General features: G+C 44.5%; 1 protein-coding gene across 10 annotated transcripts in view; it reads left to right on the top strand.

Annotated features, from left to right (window-relative positions):
* The window catches only part of PTPRM (protein tyrosine phosphatase receptor type M), an 837,547-nt gene that overhangs the window by 807,433 nt on the left and 9,860 nt on the right, over positions 1–20,254 (top strand). For all 10 annotated transcript variants that reach the window (XM_017951542.3, XM_017951543.3, XM_021929846.2 and 7 more), the window contains 7 exons: positions 162–297; positions 1,941–2,090; positions 3,009–3,182; positions 4,151–4,282; positions 8,348–8,473; positions 10,861–11,024; positions 17,849–17,984. In XM_017951542.3, coding sequence (XP_017807031.1) covers positions 162–297; positions 1,941–2,090; positions 3,009–3,182; positions 4,151–4,282; positions 8,348–8,473; positions 10,861–11,024; positions 17,849–17,984 — 1,018 coding nt within the window. The remainder of the gene's footprint in view (positions 1–161; positions 298–1,940; positions 2,091–3,008; positions 3,183–4,150; positions 4,283–8,347; positions 8,474–10,860; positions 11,025–17,848; positions 17,985–20,254) is intronic.

Here is a 20,254-nt window from a genome sequence, read left to right as displayed (position 1 = left end):
GTGATGGTTGCACATTTTGGGAACACTAAATGCCACTGGAGTGTACCTTTTTAGAGGTTTAATTTTGTATTATGTAAATTTCACCTTGATAAAATATTTAAAAAGCAGCAGCACCAGTATGGTCCTTCTTCATCCACTGACAGACCCCCCTTTTCATTCAGTGCTGGTGCAGGGAGGACTGGCTGTTTCATCGTCATTGATATCATGTTGGACATGGCTGAAAGGGAAGGGGTCGTCGACATCTACAACTGCGTCAGGGAGCTGCGGTCACGGAGGGTGAACATGGTGCAAACAGAGGTACTCGCGCTCATCACCTAGCCTGGGGCCTTGGTCCCTGAGGTCTCTCCTGTATCTCCCCGTTTCAGGGCCAAGGACACAAGGAATCCAGGCAATTATCTGTTCAAGTGATCTACCTGGCATTCCCTGTTCCTTCCCTCCCTCCCTCCCTCCGTTCCTCCTTTTTGTTTTGCCTTTCATAAACAAATCAAACAAACCCAGGAGTTTTCCAGGTAACAGAATCAAGAGCTCAAATTTGCACATTTTTTTCTGTGTTAAGGGACCAAAAAAAGTCCTGTTAAGTGCTCAGACTTTCCATATCACTGCCTTTTATTCTATCTTTTAAACTAGCTGGTAACCAGAGCAAGACCACTCCTGAGAATAGTGCCTGAAGGGCTATGTCTGTGCACATTGTTCTTCTCCCGGGGTCCTGGGCAGAACAGAAGCCTCCTGACCCTAAAAATCCTGCCCAGTGTCTGGCGTCGTGGGGATTTGCCCATTTTGTGAAGCACTCTATATGTCTATGCTAACTAGTAACTCTGTAAGTGGAAGTTCAAGGTATATGGGGAATTTCCATTTTTCCAGAAGCAATATTACATCCTGCTCTTAGGACATTCATATTTTTACTCATATTTGATTGTTTTAAGTAGGCGTCACACCCACCACCTGGAAAATGATTCACGAAGTGAAGTGAAGAAGAAGGAAGAACCCCTTCCATTTAGATTGTGCATTTAAGTTTATGAAAACCTAATCCCATTTTTTTTTAGCTAACACAAAAATAACAGAAACTGTAAATGCTGCTTTCATGGGCCCTTTTCCTTAGAAAGGGGATACTGTGTTTGAAAGATAATCATAATAATTTATCTTTTAATATACTTTATAGTTAATCAATGTTGCCACTCCCATTTCTCACTTGGATCTTCTTTTTTCAGATATTTAGTGGTAGTGTGCTGTTTTTGGGAATCAATCTGTTGGACAAGAGGTTGCTGAAAAAAATAATTAAAAGTCCCATTTATGTATAGAAATCAACCAAATTAGCTGTAATAAGAGGCTTTTTAAACTTTTCATATAACTAAAAATAATAAATATGATAAGACTCTAACAATGAATTTTAAGAAAAGTCAGTGCCAAATCAGTTAGAGGCCCTGTGTTTACACTGTGTACTCATTGAACATATATATGAGAATAGCTCTCTGTACCTCTAAGAGCTTTCGTAATCATCATATTAACTTTTATGTTCTGAAATAAGAACTTGTAAGCACTTTCATGTTCTGAATTAAGAACTTCAGAACTTTTTGTCTTCATAGTAATGCCAAGTTTTTCTGGACCTTCTTTGCACTATTGTTTTGATCAGCAAATCCTACCATATTCCTCATGTGAAATACTGAGTTCCCAGTGCGTAGGATCAGAATGACAGTGGTGTTTAGCCACAGTTTTCATGGTGCCGCAGTGCGTGTGGTGGTTTGTATTGGGTCTGATTGGTTTTAATCAATCTATAATATTTGTCATTGTGACCCGGTCTCCTAGCACTTGAGCCCTTGGACTGTGTTTCTCTCTGGAGGAATTGTCTCCACTCTCTTGATGATGTGAGGCTAAAATTGATACTGTCTTTCCTCTTCCTCTGGTTCTCTAAAGTTAGTAACTTGTTCCATCTCCTTCTCCAGGAGCAGTATGTGTTTATCCACGATGCAATCCTGGAAGCCTGTCTTTGCGGGGACACCTCTGTGCCTGCTTCCCAAGTTAGGTCTCTGTATTATGACATGAACAAACTGGATCCACAGACAAACTCGAGCCAGATTAAAGAGGAATTCCGGGTAAGTGATGCCTAAGGCAGGGGCACTGCACAGTGACTTGCTCCTCAAGAAGGATTTCAAGGTCAGCACCTGAGTCAGCCCTTGAATCACAAGGTTCCTCGGCCTCCACAGCACTGTTAGCACTCAGGGCTGGGTAACTCTTGTTGGCATGTGCTGTTCTACCGGATGTTTAGCAGCAACCCAGAGCTCTATCCAAGAGACGTCTATGGCGTCACCACCACACAAAAACACGTGTAGACATTGCCAGGTGTCCCCGCAGTGGACAGAAATACCTGGTTGAGAACCACTAGTCTAACAGCCATTTCCACCCCTCCCGTCTGAAAGCAGACACGGAGCAGTCCCCAACACCATGGCTCCTTGTCCACAGCATAACCATGTGCATTCACACCACGGAAGTGTGTGTTAGGAAGACTTTCCAACCAAGGGCTCTCCATTGTATTCCTCACATGTGCATTTTGTCCAAATGTACCTGACTCAAGGCCAGACTCTTCCCCCGTCTCTGACCTCCCAAATCCCCAGATGTCCCACTCCACTGGGACTTGAGGGCTCTTAATCGTAGGGACCCACAGTGGCCCATATATCTCTGCCTCTTACCCCTGTGTCTGATGGGCACCTTCCGTGGACAAAATCCAAGGAGCGGAAGAAATCCAACTCGAACTGGGGAGGGCTGCGGAGGGGAGGGGAGGGCTCCGGAGGGGAGGGCTAGGGCTGCGGAGGGGAGGGGAGGGCTGCGGAGGGGAGGGGAGGGCTGCGGAGGGGAGGGCTAGGGCTGCGGAGGGGAGGGGAGGGGAGGGCTGCGGAGGGGAGGGGACCGTCTTGCTGTCAGCCACAAGAAGTGTTCATCTTTCCAGAACTGCACGTGAGAGGAGTCCGCTGCCAAGTCTTCTTGTCCTCACGTGCCTTTCTTTTCTCACGTAGACCCTAAACATGGTGACGCCAACGCTGCGAGTGGAGGACTGCAGCATCGCGCTGTTGCCCCGGAACCATGAGAAAAACCGGTGCATGGACATCCTGCCCCCAGACCGCTGCCTGCCCTTCCTCATCACCATCGACGGGGAGAGCAGCAACTACATCAACGCTGCCCTCATGGACGTGAGTGCCCTGCTTCGCGCACGGGTCCGAGGCTGGGGTGACTGGACTGGGGAGGCTGCAGAACAGGCGTGGGTCTGCCCCTTCTGCTCACCAGCCCTTTTGTTTTTTAAGACACAAACTTTTGTTTCCAACAAAAAATAGGTTTCAGATTCCACGTATGTTTTTGTGTCAGGGCTGATATCCTTGGTTTCTCAGGGACCACCAGGCCAGAAGTATCGATAAATGCAACATGGCACAGTTGCCTCTGAGCGCTGAGATTTTTAACCTGCTGGGCGGGGAGCAGGGGACAGCTGTGAAGTCACCATGGCAGGAAAATGGGTTAATCGGTTTGCAGCATTATTTTAGTTCATTTTCCTGTAATTTAGCCTGTAGTTAACATAGGGGAAAGCGCAACTCATTACTTCCCATCAGTCTGTTTACTTGTTGCTATTCAGTTGATGGAAAGAGTGAATGGGTGTGTTCTCTGCTAACGTGGAAATTTTAATTCTATTGGTGTCATATCATAAAAGGTACCTAAACTTTTGTGAAGCTCTTCAGAGCTGTAAAAAAAGTAGATGTATTCTTTATGGCAGAAATAAGAACACTGTCATACATACAAATTGCTAGCAAACAAGTTTTAGAAAAAGCAGAACTTTTAATTATGTGTAATTTTAAAAGTAAAGTTAAATTTTCTCCATCAAGATAATTATGTATAGATTCGATATTGCTGCTCTACCAGAAATTTTCTAAAAATTGATAAGAGATACTAATTAAGTTTTCTTGGTATCAAAGTAAGACTTTTATCACTATTATTCTGCAGAGAAGTTTATATTTAGTCTATGTTGGTGCTGACAATGGTGACAGAATTCAACACGTGTTAAACGTGTTCAGTGTTTTGTGCCACAAGTTTCCTTCTGCATGAAATAACTTAGCTTCTTCTCTTCCCATTTTCCTGAGTATATTTGGAGCATTCTTGTTTGTGTTTGCAGAGCTATAAACAGCCTTCAGCTTTTATAGTCACCCAGCATCCTTTGCCAAACACAGTGAAAGACTTTTGGAGACTGGTCCTGGATTATCACTGCACATCCGTCGTTATGCTAAATGATGTGGATCCTGCCCAGGTGAGACCCGGACTTCTTACAGTCAGAGCTAGTGCCGGGGGGTCAAGTTTGTTTGCACCTGAGCAGTGCAGGCCCTGGTGCCAGGTCTCAAGTGCCAGTTGAAGTTGAGAACTGGGGATGCTGAACACAAAGGTTAAAAATCAGGCGGAATTAGGGGTTAGAAAGTCAGTTGAAACCAGAAATACAGGCTGAAATCATAGATGGTTGAGGTGACAGGGCAAGACAGGGCCAAAAGTTGAGCTGTTCCTGAAAGATGGAAATATCCACTGGAGGTTGACAAGGTCGCAGACCGAGTCAGGGCTCAGCAGGAACCTGAACATCGCAGAGCCAAAGCAGAGCAAGCAGACCAGAGGACAGTGGAGAAGGGAAGATAGCATTTGACACAGCCCCTGATCCCATTCCTGGAGCAACTGTGTGCTTCCTGGCATGGCTCACTGGGAGCCTACAGGTAGAGATTGTCATGCAGGGTGACAGTGTTGGGATGACAGCGGAGACAGGCAAGCAATTTTAAGGCACAGCAATTAGTTTTCTCAATGCTTTGGTAAAGATATTAAAAAGAAATAATACTGGGACTTGGAGATAAGAGAAGTTTGGAATGATAGATGGGGCTTTTGCATAGTTACTCTTAAACATTAAAGAGAAAGAATTGGACAGCGATGACTCAATGTTAGTAATAGGGTTAGACACATTTTCTTGAAGCAGGTTGTCAGGCAAGCATTAGCGCAGTGGCCCTTTAGGAGATGAATTCATTGCTTTGGGATGTGCCTATACCAGTCATAGACAACCATCATGACAGTAGGCATTATGGGAAGTTTGACCTTAGCGTGTTTTAAGAAACAACTTGTTCTGGAACTGAATTAATTTCCTGTCCAGTAGACACAAATTCTTTCTTTTTCTTAAAAACAAACAAACAAAAACAAAAAAAAAAGGTCTGAAGCATTTCAGCATCCCAACTGGACATCATGGCCAGATTTTTCCTTCCTACAATCTATTTTCTTGCCATCGTCCAACCATAAATGGCATGGACATTCAATTCAGTTCTATAAGGTTTTTAATTATGTCTGAGGCACTGCATTATATAGTAAAGCTCTCGCCTGAAAGCTGGTTAATGAAATAATAATGATAATCTTTGTTCTTATCCAGTCCTTTTGGCTTAAGAAGCTTAAATATTTTAAAACTCTTCCCCATTGATGCTCTGAGAAGGTTAGCTTACGGTCATTTATAAAGACAAGCAGACACCACGGCTTGGGAAGCTTCAAAGACCCAACTCAAAATAGAACCAAGGATCCTGATTTTCTACCTCACAGTGGCATGGCTGAAATTTCACTAATTCTAGAGTCTTAAGTCACAGACACTTCTAAAATAAGGGACTTCTTCCTTATTTAGAATCATTATGGGTTTTTTCTTCATGTGAATCCTGAAATGTGGAGATATTTTTGTTCATATTAGTGAGCAAGACATCAGTGATTGTAGTGTGTTCTTTCTGAACAACTGCATTGGAATTCTAAAGCCGCATCTAAACCCGAACTATCTGGACTCAAACCAAGCCTTGGCTGGCTCATGAGTAAGAGAGACAAAAAGACTCCAGTTCTATTCAGCAGACAGAGCTGATTTTCAGAGTGAGAGAAAAGAGGCTCCTGGGATTCAGTCTTTTAGCCAACACTAAACTGAGCATTTGAATGTAAAGGCTTTGCAATTCTACAAGAATAGCACTCAACGATTTTAAGTATTTATAGGTCCGGTTCACGGACGTGTTATGCACCATTTAAGCCATTTTCTACATGGTTTACTTGGGCAGAGCATAGAATGCAACGTGCCAAGAGGCAAGCACAAGCTGCGTCACTCATATTTCTTTGGTGTAAGTGGCAAGCTTTTGGTCAGGAGCTTGAACGAAGAAAGCAAGCAGAAAGCAGAGTAAGTTCAGGCAGTAGAAAAATGGGCAGAACGCTTCAAATGTGCATGTTACAGCTTTTATAAATATCTTGGCTTCCCATCATAATGCCTGTTAATTTTAACAGTGGGTACCCTTGGGCATCAAAAAGAAAATAAACATCAGCATGCTATTATTTGACAAGGCAGTTTTATAACTTGTCACCAGGAAGTGCTGGTGAGGAAGGAAATATTTCATGGAAGCATTCTTTAAAAATAAATAAATGTAATTTTTAAAATACTATCAGCTTAGCGAACATAAAAAGCACGCTTGGGTACCCTACTCTCATTCTTACTTATAAAATCCCACCTTAACTGTTCTGTGATGGAGAGAGAGATATTGCCGTTTCCGCTGACCCACTGCTCACTGAAAACTAGCCTGCAATCTTGGGTATAAATCAACCTTAGCAACCTTTGACAATGAGATTTTAGATCCTTTGGAAAATAGAAATCATCTAGAAATTCAACCAGTGGATCCTCCTTTTGTGACACATCATTCTGCACAAAATTAGGTGATTGTCTTCCTCTGCTCTTGGCCCAGTATAGAAACAGGTTATATAATAAAGTAGTTCTCTCCTTGCCTTTCCATAGGCCACCTGTCCCTCAGCTAAATCAGAAAGATAAAACTTAGATGCAGCTGGGCGCGTTGGCTCACACCTATAATCCCAGCACTTTGGGAGACCGAGGTGGGCGGATCATGAGGTCAAGATATTGAGACCATCCTGGCCAACATGGTGAAACCCCCTCTCTAGTAAAAATACAAAAATTAGCCGGGCATGGTGGCACATGCCGGTAGTCCCAACTACTCGGGAGGCTGAGGCAGAAGAATCCCTTGAATCCAGGAGGTTGCGGTGAGCTGAGATCATACCACCGCACTCCAGCCTGGCAACAGAGCGAGCTTGTGTCTCAAAAAAAAAAAAAAAAAAAAAAAGTAGATGCTACTTAAAAAAAAAGTCATAGGAATAAGAAGTCCCTGTAATTTCAAACTTTAAATGCCTACTAAGGTTTTGGGGCTTTAAGAAGGGTTTTTGAAGAGAAAAGTCTTAGCAGTTCTTCCTTCCTGACTCTTTCCCAGGGTAGGAATTTTGTGGGGTGCTAGCTAATAAGCACCTTCATAAGCCACTATGCCCAGCACCACTCCTGCTGCACTGAGTTGTGCATTTACAGTCATGCAAAAGTTCTAGTTACTCAGTATCAACAATAGGTAGAGTTTGAGGCTCTAGGAAATTGCTTTTTTAATTAGGCCACTTCCAGGTAAAACAGCAAAGCATTTACTCTTACTACAACAGATTTGCTAGATCTGAGCTGCAAGGGTTTGGACTGGAACATAAAAATGCAACCCAACAATGTTATCAGTTCCAAACCTTGTCACAAAATAGCCTTATTCCCAATAGTGGTTATAAAATCCACTCGCAGTCCCAGCCAGCAGAGCATGGAGATCTGGGCATTAAGACTTGTATAGCCATCTTGAGTACCTTACATCCTGGGGTGGCACCTGGTGCCTCTCCCTGGGGCCTGATGAGAGTTCCTTTCACCATGCAAAAGGGGACATGGCGACTGCCATTCACATGACCTCATAGGAAAGCAGAATTATGGCTAAAAGGTGCTTTCTGAGAAAATGAAGGAAAAAGTCCCAGGAAAAGGACAGGTGGAGTTGAGGAATCAGCCAGCAAGGAAGTCCAAAAGCCTACATTGCTGGGAGGAGAAGAGAGAAAGAAAAGAAAACAAAGAGAGTCAGTGAAGTCTTCAGCATCCCACACCTGTAATCCCAGCCAGCCATCTGGGAGGCCGAGGCAGGAGGATCACTAGAGAAGAGGGATTCAAGACCAGCCTGGGCAACGTAACAAGATTCCTGTCTCTCCAAAAATACAAAAATTAGCCAGGCATGGTAGCACACACCTGTGGCCCCAGCTACTTGAGAGGTTTAGGGGCAAGAGTTGCTTGAGCCCAGGAGTTCAAGGCTGCAGTGAGCCATGATCACACCACTGCACTTTAGCTGGGGAGACAGAGCAAGACCCTATCTCTTAAAAAAAAAAAAAAAAAAAGATTACTGAATGTCAGTACTAACCTTATCCAAACTGTTAGGAGTAAATTTCCTCTTTTAATTAACCCTGTGTTTATATGTTTTGAATTCAGTTGTGTCCACAGTACTGGCCAGAAAACGGAGTACACAGACACGGCCCCATCCAGGTGGAATTTGTCTCTGCTGACCTAGAAGAGGACATCATCAGCAGGATATTCCGTATTTACAATGCAGCCAGAGTAAGAGACGGGCCCATCGTGCCTGTGATTATGGCTTCATTTATTTTCTCACTCATTGACTATTTGGAGCACTTACTCTATGTCAGTCACTGTTCCAGGAGTTTGGAATATGTCAGTGAAACAAAAAAGCACAAATTCCTGACCTTACGCAGCTTACGTTATAACGGGAGCAGTATTTAGAACGTAATGATACTTATTAAAGCACGGCAAGGCAGACTTTATTCAAGACCATCCTGATAGTTGCAGGGACCCCTGTCACAGGACCTTGCAGCGGACAAGAAAGAGTGGGCTCAACTCCGAGTATGGCATGGGCAGGCAGGAATTTCTAGCCAACAGGCAGGGTGGGGGTCCGTGGATGGAAAATTACTAAGGGGAGCCATCAAGAGTAAGGGGGATTCTGGCTAAACTGACCTAACAGGATTCTGGCTGAAGGCAGGCCCTCAGCTGTCTGGCTGAACACATACCTGGGGAATGGTGGAGGATGAGGAACCTGATCAGATATCAAATATGATCAGACATTGAGGGTGGGTGGTTCTTGCCACGGTGACTTAGCAGAAATTGCTAAAACTGGATTTTACAAGGAAGTTCATGGATAGGCCTAGGAGAAGGTTCAGGAGCCTGGCGAAAGTTTGGTCTAGCAAAGAATTATTGTCAGAAATCAGATAATAAATAACAGATATAATAACAGATGCAGTAAGTTAGGAAGTGACAAATTCTACAGGGAAATCAGTAGGTGGGTTAGAAAGTGCTAGGGCCTTGCACAGCGGAAGCACGCTCTGTTGTAAGCATGCGTGCCCTGTGAGCCAAGACGGACGAGGCCAGAGGGCACTGAGGCTCTCTGGGGAGGCAGCTTTCTAGGCAGAAGGAAGGTTCAGTGCAGAGGCCCGAAGATGTGTTCGCCAGTGTGAGTGCCAGGACTGCAAGGAGGTGCGTGGCCCAGGCTCAGTGAGCAGAGGCAAGAGTAGCTGATTGGGAGTGAGCAGTTCACCTGGAAGGACAGTGGCCTGGGGTCCCCAGGTCGAAGGGCCTGGCAGTCACTGTCAGCATTTGGGCTTTTGCTTTGAAGGAAATAAGGAGCCATTCCAGAGTTTTGAGTGCAAGAATCCAGTGGTGTAATTACATTTTAAAAGGAGCACTCTGGCTCCTGTGTTGAGAATAGACTGGAGGAGAGAGGCATCAGGAGGCTGTTGGGATAAGCCCCGTGAGAAATGACAGTGATGGGAGAGGAGATCATGGTGAGACGGGAGAGAGCAGGAGTGGAGGTCATGAGAAGGGGAAGGTTCTGATATTTTCTGAAGGTAGAGCCAGCACGATCCCAGGGAATGGAGGGGACTCAAGGTTCCTGTCCTGAGAGCTAGGATGATGGAATGGATACTGACTGAGTTGCTGAGGCTGCCCGTGTAACCGGATTGTTTGGGGGTGGGGGGCATTATGGAGAGAGGATCAGAAGCTCAATTGTAGACATACTAGGTTTGGGATGACTGTTATGCCCCTAAGTGGGAATATCAGGTAGGCCTTTGAAAATATAAGGGTGAAATTCAAGAGAGAGGGCTGAACCAGATATATGAATTTATGACTTATTGGGATATTGGTAATATCTAAACCCATGAGCATCAGTGAAATCAAATGAGAGGCAGCAGAAGAGGAAGCGCCCTAGGGATTGAGCCTGGGGGCTTCTGGGAGAAGGGGAGACTGAGGCAGAGAGAGCAGGAGGGAGGGACTGCTGTGGGAGAAGGACCAGCCAGTGAGGAAAGCATGTTGACAAGAAGAGAGTGTCACCCGTGTTAGATGCCACTGAAGGCCACAGAAGATACAGTCCAGGTGATTTAGCCAAGGCCGGATTAAAGCTGTTTTCATGTTTCTACCATAAGCTAAGTAACACTTTTTTGAATTCTGCAATTCTATTTCGTTATGACTAAGGATTAATTAACTATTGCTATCTTAGCAAGATTCAACATCAATAAGCAAAACCGTGTTATGCTCACAGGAAGCAGTGTTCTCTGTCTTCACACTGAGCTCACAGACATCTCCAGGTTTTAAATTATTCATTACCTGTAATTTACCTGTAATTGAAGTTATTTTACCGCTTAACATGACAATGTGGTCAGTGCTTATGCTGTGTTATTTTTCTCTTGGCCTTTGCAGAATGGGAAGCATTCTGCCTCACTCGTATTTGTCTGGCCTGTCATTTAAAACCCCTGGTTGTTTTTAACTGCTCGAGATTAAACACCATAACTCTTCAGGCCAGCAGAAGCCACCTTGGTAATTTGTAGGCAGGACTCGCCTTTAATAATGGGAAGATCAAGTGGGTGGAAGGAGCTCGCTGGAATTCAGTAAATAACGCCTGTTTTCCTTCCACTCCCTGATTGTCGCCTGGTTCTTTGTAGCCCCAAGACGGATATCGGATGGTGCAGCAATTCCAGTTCCTGGGCTGGCCGATGTACAGGGACACACCAGTGTCCAAGCGCTCCTTCTTGAAGCTCATTCGCCAGGTGGACAAATGGCAAGAGGAGTACAACGGCGGGGAAGGCCGCACTGTTGTGCACTGCTTGTAAGTGCCTGACAGAGCTCTTCATTTAAGAACAGCCAGACCCCACACTCGCTCTCATCCCCCGTTTCTCTGTCTTTTGTTTCACTAGAAATGGAGAAGAAATAAGTAGGTCTAGGTGACGGGGTAGTCATGGCACTCAGTGAGGGATTGGTTGGCTTTTCAGGAAACAGGATATGCACATCCTTCATTTGGATGGTGTGCCACTGCTGTATAAACAAGCACTGGCCTTTTGATTAGGAGCCCTCTCCCCTGAAAAAAAAAAAAAACATCGGCTCTTGAGATCCAATTGTTAAGCTTTCAGGAATTTTCTGAGCTGGGTCTTCAACTGTTGGTAACTTGAATTCATCCATGGTAGAAGGATTTACATCATGGAAATCAACAAATGCTACAACTCAGGGCTCCATCCCACCAGCCAAAGCCAGTTTACCATCACATTGTTTGATTATTCAATTGGAAAGCATGTCAGAGGTCTCAGAGGAACGGGTGTGTGTGTGCACGTGCGTGCGCGCTTTTTGGGAGAATGTGTATATTGGGAGGATTTGGTTACAGCCAGTGTCCCCAGAACGGGGCTTCCAGGCCAGCAGATTTTGCAGGTGCTAAATGTGGGCACCCCTGCTCCACATGGCTCCCAGCCTTACCTGCACATTCAGAATTATTTGAGGAGCTTTAAATGAAAACAAAACACACAAAAAAAAGCCCACGCCCAGGCCACACCCCAACCAATTAAATCAAAATCTCTGGCAGTCAGGCCCACACCGGGGTGTGTTTTTAAAACGCCTGGTGATTCCAATGTGCTGAGATAATAAGGTTGAGAGCCACGGAATAGAGACTGCCACGCTTCTCAAAGCACTTTTACCTGCATTTTCTCATTGGCAATGATATGTAGCTAATCAACCAGCTGGAATCGGCTTAATAGAACAGGCAATTAGAAAGTCATGGCAGTTAAGGAAGATGCTTAGAGAATTGGGGGAAATTTAAAGTATACGCGTATGTCACTTTTCAGTGAAGTATCATTAGAAGTACACACCGAGATCTCTCTTAAATTGAAGGCAGAATATTCACTCTGGGTAGTTCAAGCCTAGTTAAAGTTGCAGACCTGGCTCAGGGTGTGGGTTACTCTCCAGTCAGTGCCCTTGTCTGATGCAATGCCACCTCCTACCCCGGGCCTGCGAGGTCTCCCGGGAAGCCCAGGATCTGCCTGCCTCTCAGCAATCAAAACACGATAGTGTCTCATCCTGCAGGAAACTGATATTCCTTTGGAAAGAGCTGTAAGAACCTACCCACAGTTGTCTTCAACCAAAAGTTCCAATCTTTTGTCCTCTAAAAAGCAGTTTATTAACCTCACCTGTCTCTAGTTGCTGTCATCCCCCCTTTCTTCTCATGGACCCAGTGCATTAAAAAATCTCTATCGGCCGTGCACAGCGGCTCACACCTGTAGTCCCAGCACTTTGGGAGGCCAAGACGGGCGGATCACAAGGTCAGGAGATCAAGACTATCCTGGCTAACACGGTGAAACCTTGTCTCTACTAAACATACAAAAAATTAGCCGGGCGTGGTGGTGGGCGCCTGTAGTCCCAGCTACTCAGGAGGCTGAGACGAGAATGGCGTGAACCCGGGAGGCGGAGCTTGCAGTGAGCTGAGATCGCACCACTGCACTCAGGCCTGGGGGACACAGCGAGACTCATCTCAAAAAAAAAAAAAAAAAAAAACTCTATCAAGAAAATGACAAAAAAAAATCATTAGCTGTCCACATCCCTATTTTTATTTCTCTTCAATCCAGATCTGACCTCTGATCAGAATAAGAGACACACTGAGATGATACAATCCCAGCAAAAACTATTAATATTGTAGTTCGTTTGTATTATTAGATATGTCAGGTTTTTCTAAAATACTAAAAATGTTTGCAGATATCCCTGCCTGCATCTGGAGACCAGCATCTGAGCTAGATGTACATCGTTCCCCCCGGGATTAGTACTTTCTAAAAAGGGTCAGTGCTTTAACCCACAGGACTAAGTTACTAGTGACTAGAAGAAGTTGAGGCACCGGGACAGGCCTAACAAGAGGACATAAAGATTTCTTAAATCACTGCACCTTGTCAACAACACTCTTCCCAGAGGCAGCTGTGACCACAGAACTAAACAGTGGCATTGCTGTTCCATGTAAAACCTAAAGCAATCAGCTGTTCTTCAGAGTGGACGGTGGGAGGCATCCGTTGTTTCTTCTCTCCTGCCTGTGCAGCATCTCCTCCCATTTTCCGCTGAGAGAACCTTGATTCTTCTTTGGAACATTCCCCCCTCTCTAAAGCCCCTCCTTGGTTCATGTGGAACTGTCTCTTGCTCCCTTAGCATCAAGGTGGGCATGAGACCTAGGCCTGGTGAGAATGTTTATTTTTGTTTACATTTATCTATCTAAATCTAAGGGGGTTTTTTTAGCTATAAGAAAGAAAATTAGTTTATATTGGCATCGCCCAGTACTGGCCAGGAGATAATCAGACCACTCCAGTGTTCCTCTTGGAGGTAAGAGCATGGCATTCAGCATAGTGTAGCGCCACCTAATGGCTGTGAGTGGAGAGTTCCCGGCTGAGGCAAGACCTGCAGGTGCTTTGAAGTGAATGGTGCTTGAGCCATAGATATTCAAGGTATGCAAATAGGGAGTGTTTTTCTTTATACGTGTCTCCCAGCTAATAAAACTAGTTTCATCCCAGCTAATAAAACTAGATTAAATGGATAGAATTAAGATTTCACCACTTTGCAACTCTTGATGAAAATAATGGACTAGACAGTGGTCTTCAACAGCTGCCAAAAGCATTAGGTGCAAAGCTGATGGGAAAAGTGGTATAATGTTAATGCAAGGATAGAAAACAGCTAATCTTCTAATTAGCAGAAGAGACAGTCCAGGGACAGATCCATACCTCAGCATCATCTGACTTACAACAAAGATGCCATTGCAACACAGCACTGCAGAGGGTGGGGGAGACTGCCTGGACACATTGGTCTCCCTCACTCCATGTACAGAATCCCTTTCAGATAGATGGTAGACCAAACAGGGAAAGTGAAACAACAAAGCTTCTAGAAGAAAACACAGGAGAAAATCTCTATGACCACAGGTAGATTTGTTAAACAGGACACAGAACACTAGCCTTAAAAGAAATACTGACAAATTGGACTTTCATTAAAATTAAACCCTTCTCTTCATCAAAAGACGTCAATAAGAGGGTGAAAAAGCAAGGCAGTGGGAGGAGAGTTTTCTAATACAGGTGTCTGACACAGGACTCGGCTACAATGTCTTATTAACTGCTGTACTGCAAGCCAATAGGAAAATGATAGACAACTCAATTTATTAAATGGGCAAAAAACTTGACAGGTACTTCATTGAAGAAGAAAAAAAAAAAAAAAAAGAAGTCCCAAATAGCCAATAAGCATAGAAAAGTTACTCAACGTTACTCGTTTTTAGGCAAATCCACATTCAAACCAGGATCAGATGCCACTGTGTACTCACCAGAATGGCTGAAATTTTAAAGACAGACAAATAAATAATAATCCCAAGTGTTAGTGAAGCTGTGGAGTAACTGGAACTCTCATACACTGTAGGAAGGAAGTAAATACTGTACAACCATTTGGAAACTGACAGCATTTACCAAAGCTAAGCATACAGGCACTCTGAGGCTGAGCTCTTCTGTTCTTAGAGAAATGACTGCAGAAATGAATCATCTGCCAAAAGATAAGCTTATCACAGGTTTACTCATAATATTTACAAACTAGAAACAGCCCAAACATTCATCAGCTGTTGGATAAATTGTACAGTGGGTATTCATTCAGTGGAATTCTCCTTAGCCATATAAAAGAATAAACTACCAATATAACACCGTGGGTGATTCTCACACAGACAACACAGCGTGAAATAAGCCAGTCTCAGGAGAAGACATAGTATATGGTTCCATTTACACAAAGCTGAAGAACAGGCAAAAGCAATTGATGATGCTAGGCTTAAGAATGGATTCTTTTTGGTGATACTGATGGTATTGTTGAGGAAGGAATGTGAGGGAGCCTCTTGGGGACTGACCGTGGTTTGTATCTTGATCTAAGTGGTGGTTACGTGGTATATGCATTGGTAAAAATTGAGTGAGCTATCTACTAATGGTCTTCATTGTAGGTATATTATACTTCAGTTAAAAAGCTGATTCGGAATTTCATAATGGGCTGATGAAGCTGATATCCGAACACGATGATCACTCTTAAAACCATAAAACAAAGGGACAACCAGATATTTTTGGCTTGCTTCCTAATGAAAGTATACTTTAAGTATCCTTGTATAAATAAATAAATCTTGAATTCTTATCAAGCCCTGGAACTACCTACCAATTTACAGGAAATACAGAGTTAGAAAGCAGCATGTTAAATGATACCACAGAGATGTGATGAATGAGAAAAATCTAGGATGTGGGACTCTGTACGGGACAGATGACCTTGTTTCCTCAACAAATAAATTCCCAAGAAAAAAGAGAGAGCAGAGAGGAGCTCACAGATTAAAACAAATTTGCAAGACATACCAACCAAATCCAATCTGTGGCCTTTGCCTAAATGTGGATTTTTTAAAAAGCAGCTGAAAGAAACAATCTGGGAAATTGGAACACAGACTAGAAATTTGATTATTTTAAAACAGTAATGTTTGTTATTTTAGGTATGATACTTATACTGTGTTTAAAAATAAAAAGGTCCCATGGCCGGGCGCGGTGGCTCACACCTGTAATCCCAGCACTTTGGGAGGCCGAGGTGGGCGGATCACAAGGTCAGGAGATCGAGACCATCCTGGCTAACACAGTGAAACTCCGTCTCTACTAAAAAAAAATACAAAAAAAACTAGCCGAGCGTGGTGGCGGCGCCTGTAGTCCCAGCTACATGGGAGGCTGAGGCAGGAGAATGGCGTGAACCCAGGAGGCGGAGCTTGCAGTGAGCCAAGATCTCTCCACTGCACTCCAGCCTGGGCGACAGAGTGAGACTCTGTCTCAAAAAAAAAAAAAAAAAAAGGGACTGCAGAGTTGGTGCAGGAATAGTGTGGAATGAGCCTGGACCATCATGTGGTTGCAGAAAGTAAAGAAAGAAGAAAGGTTGGGGGCTTGTCAGAAAAGAACAAAAGAGCTACACTGTTGGAGCTGAAACAATGTGAACAAAATCAATATTAGTACCATCGGATTTTAGCTGATAGAATAACATTATGTATAAGCTCACACTGAAATAAATCATAAATAAGCAAATAAATAATTTAATGGGGAAAAAGAGACAGCTCTTTCTTAGGGTAGAATCTTCAAAGAGAGGGAAACAAGAAATCACCATTAGGCAAACACCGCAGTGATAATTAATTGTTGCAGACAAGATCCACCAACGGATGCTCAGATCAGTGGGCGAGAAACCAGATATTTGCATAGTCCCAAATATCTTCCCCCCAGATATTTATTGACTGCAAAGAGAAAGATGATAACTTTATAGTGAGAAAATCTGGCGGACACCGTCTTAACAAGTGAGCAAGTGAACATCACCAGTAATAAGACACAGGAACATCCTGAACCCCTGGGAGGAGGTAACATCCCCTCTCTGGTTTTCTTACCGAAATGCACGGCCTTGTTTCCAGCCATGAGAAGACATCAGACAAACCCAAATGAAGGGATGGTCTACACGTTGTAGTTTGTGATGACTTCTCAGATGGTGGCTGGGGAAGACAGCTACTTTCTACTTCTGAGTTCCACATTCTTTATATTCTACAAAATCACTGATCGGTGCTCTTCAAAAGTGTCAAGGTCAGGAAACACAAGGAAAGACTGAGGAAGTGTTACTGACTGAAGGAAGCTAAGGGGATAGGACAGCTACATCCACGATTGGATCCTGGACCAGAAAAAGGACATTCGTGGAGGAACTAGTGAGATGTGGCTACAGTCTGTGGTTTAGTTAATAGTATTGTCCCAGCATCACGTTCTTGGTTTGCATAATGTGCTGTGGACATGTGAGGTGTTCACATCAGGGAGGCTGGATATGCATTCTCTATGCGATTTTTACAGCATTTCTGCACATCTAAAATGGGTTCAGAGTAAAAAGTTTTCTTTAAAAATTGCCTCTATGTTTTATAGATAAATAATGAAATGCTAATGGATGTTTTGTTGTTGTTGTTGTTTTTGAGATGGAGTCTCATTCTGTCACCCAGGCTGGAGTGCAGTAGCACAATCTGGGCTCACTGCAAGCTCCGCCTCCTGGGTTCACGCCATTCTCCTGCCTCAGCCTCCCAAATAGCTGGGACTACAGGCGCCTAACACCACGCCTGGCTACTTTTTTGTATTTTTTAAGTAGAGACAGGTTTTCACCATGTTAGCCAGGATGGTCTCGATCTCCTGACCTGGTGATCCACCTGCCTCGGACTCCCAAAGTGCTGGGATTACAGGCATGAGCCACTGCGCCTGGCCGCTAATGAATGTTTTTGAAGGCCAGATATGTCTTTGAACATAACCCATACTTGTCACACCAATTTTCCTGGCAGACCCTAAATAAGGTTCACTGAAAATTTTCTACCTGGGCCCTTATCGATGAAGTGCTGTATCAGAGAATGTGACCAGGGCTGAGTGGAGCTGGGAGAGGCTCTCAGTCAGGTGACCTGTGGCCAAACATTGCGGATGGCTTGCTCTGTTTGCTTTAATTAAAAGCACCTGCCCAGGTAGGCGGTCCTTCAGCCTCAGAGCCCTTCCTTGTTACTGGTTGGCCAGGGTTTCAACACCTCGTTTCCACAGGTGTTTGCGAGATGCAGTGTAAAGTGCAGCCATCTGATCTCTTTCATAACAGGAACGGCGGAGGCCGCAGTGGGACGTTCTGCGCCATCAGCATCGTGTGTGAGATGCTCCGGCACCAGAGAACCGTGGATGTCTTCCACGCTGTGAAGACACTGAGGAACAACAAGCCCAACATGGTCGACCTCCTGGTAGGACACCCCCTCTGAGCTGTTCCATGAGACCCTCCATGAGCATTAGAATCCACGCCAGCTCCCAGATTCGCAGGGAGACTGATGCGTAGAGGAAGAGACTCATTTTCAAAATCACAATGTAATCACTTGGCATGTAGGGCTTTTTTCCTTCTTTCTTGTTCTCCCTCTTCCTCTCTTTGTTCTTCACAAGGAGACTTTGTCTCCAGCTCATTGGAAATAGGGAAATAGCTGAAACTCACAAGTGAGCATCCTTATTAACTTCCCTTCCTGGCAGTGCCTTCCACGTGGCTAAGCACTTCGTCTTCACAGAGAAGAAATAATCATAGTATGTGAAATGCCAGATTTTCAAATTATATATTTTATAAATAGCTTAATCGCCTAATATTTATCAAAGCTGTGAATTTTAGTTTGACATCCAGAATATTGCATTTAATTATGGTGGCCATATCTGAGAAAAGGATTAAAGGAGATGAGAAACAAAGGACAATGTGCAATTATTTTCTTAAGAGTATTTTATGAAATCTCTTTTTATGTGGAGCTGTTGAAATGCCAACCACTGTGACTCTAGAATAGTTTAAAGGAGGGAGCTTTTAGATTAGGTTTTTGCAGTTCTCTGTGAGCGGAGGAAGGAGCTGAAGGAAACAGCAGGACTAATCCAAGGTTGGAAAATGGCTTGGGGGCAGGAGAGGGAGAAAGAGGTGGCCGATGTGACAAGCTCCAAAGCCAGTGTTCCCAGGTCCACGGCGTCACAGCACTGGGGTTAATGTTAAAAATTAAAATAAAGGGACTTAAGAGGGAGTTGAAAGTCAAGCTGAGTTGGAGAAAGTAGCCGTGGTCCCCATGCAGTTTAAGAAGTCATAATAGCAGTGCTGCGGGCTGGCTAATAGTAGTGACCAATGACAACGAGCTCCCAAACGTGTCCCGCTCAGCACGAACCACTCTCCAGGGCATCTGCTTTGCCCAGATACATGTCTCGTGCCTGAGGAGCTGCTCCATTTCCAAGAAGCATGGCTGCTGGTCGGGGAATGTGGCACACCTGCTTGGCTCCATCAGCTGTTAGCATGTTGGCTTCTGGAAGGGGCAGAAAGGACTGTGCTCCCCAGACTCCTGCTCCCCTCCTCCCCACCCTACAGGGCGCCCACGGAAACCCAAATTCTAGTCTCAACTCTGCTGCTAATTCTAGTTAGGTGACCCCAACACATTAGTCTTGTCATTTAAGTGTCCTTAAGCAAATCAGTTAACTCCTCTAGGTTTTAGTTTTGTAAACTAGGGATACTATTAGCTCATGGAGGTAGCCAGCATGCAGAGAGATGTGAAGGTTTTGGAAATTGGAAAGGGGAGAGGTGGTTGTAGAGAGTGTAGGAGTCTGCCAGGCGTGATGCCGTCAGTGGCCTGGCAGAAGGGCTCTAAGTGCCCTGGACATAGTAACGGATTTCCTGTGGGTTGTTGAAGGGCTGGTGTGGGGCTTCACTAGGACCGTCTCCCTCCCTGCATCCCGGCCTGAATGGTAAAGAGTTCTACCACCATGGAATTCCCAGTCTTCCAGGACGGAGGCAGTTGAGCAAAGAGTGGCCATGCTGTCGGCGGAGGCCTGAGTTTGGGCCGGCAGAGGGTAGAAACAAATGCATGAATGAAATATTCTGACTGTGGCTTCGTGCAGTAGTTAACCTCAGTAATTCAGGGACAGGTATGCAGCCTGGAGACTCTGGCTGGTACTTGGGCACAGCTGACCTTGATCAAAAAAAATGTCACTTCCTTCTCACTGCAGCCTGAATTAAGCAGATCATTAGAAACAGGTCCTTGCAGGCCTTTCCTGTAATGGCTCCGGCCGCAGCTTTCACCACTCACCAGGTTTTACGGGCAGGAATGATGGGGCTTTTACCAAATCAGTGGTGCACGTTAGAGGACGGGGGTGATTTTTCATGAAATAAATGGAGGCTTAGGTGGCTGAACCAGAAGGGAGCTTGCGGTCCCAATCCACGATTCTGTAATAACTTAGGACTTTGTGTAGTTATGTGTGACCCTAATGGAGAAGATAGGATTTCTGGGTGCCCAGACCAAAGGTCAGCACCAGTTGGAGGATAAGGTCAGGGTCTGAGAAATGTAGGAAAGTTTCACAATTTCCGGAGAAAACTGTGTGACATATCTGTCACAGTGGCTGTTAGGGTATTAGATAATACCGGGTGACAGAGAAAAAAGTCACTGTGCTCTTCTCAGTGGGTTTGAAGCTTCCAGAACTGAATAGGACCTGTTGTCATTTGGTTTTG

Source organism: Papio anubis, chromosome 19 (assembly GCF_008728515.1).
Source record: "Papio anubis isolate 15944 chromosome 19, Panubis1.0, whole genome shotgun sequence".
Taxonomy (NCBI): domain Eukaryota; kingdom Metazoa; phylum Chordata; class Mammalia; order Primates; family Cercopithecidae; genus Papio; species Papio anubis.
The sequence above is the reverse complement of the archived record's forward strand: the minus strand, read 5'-3'. Positions and strand labels throughout refer to the sequence as shown.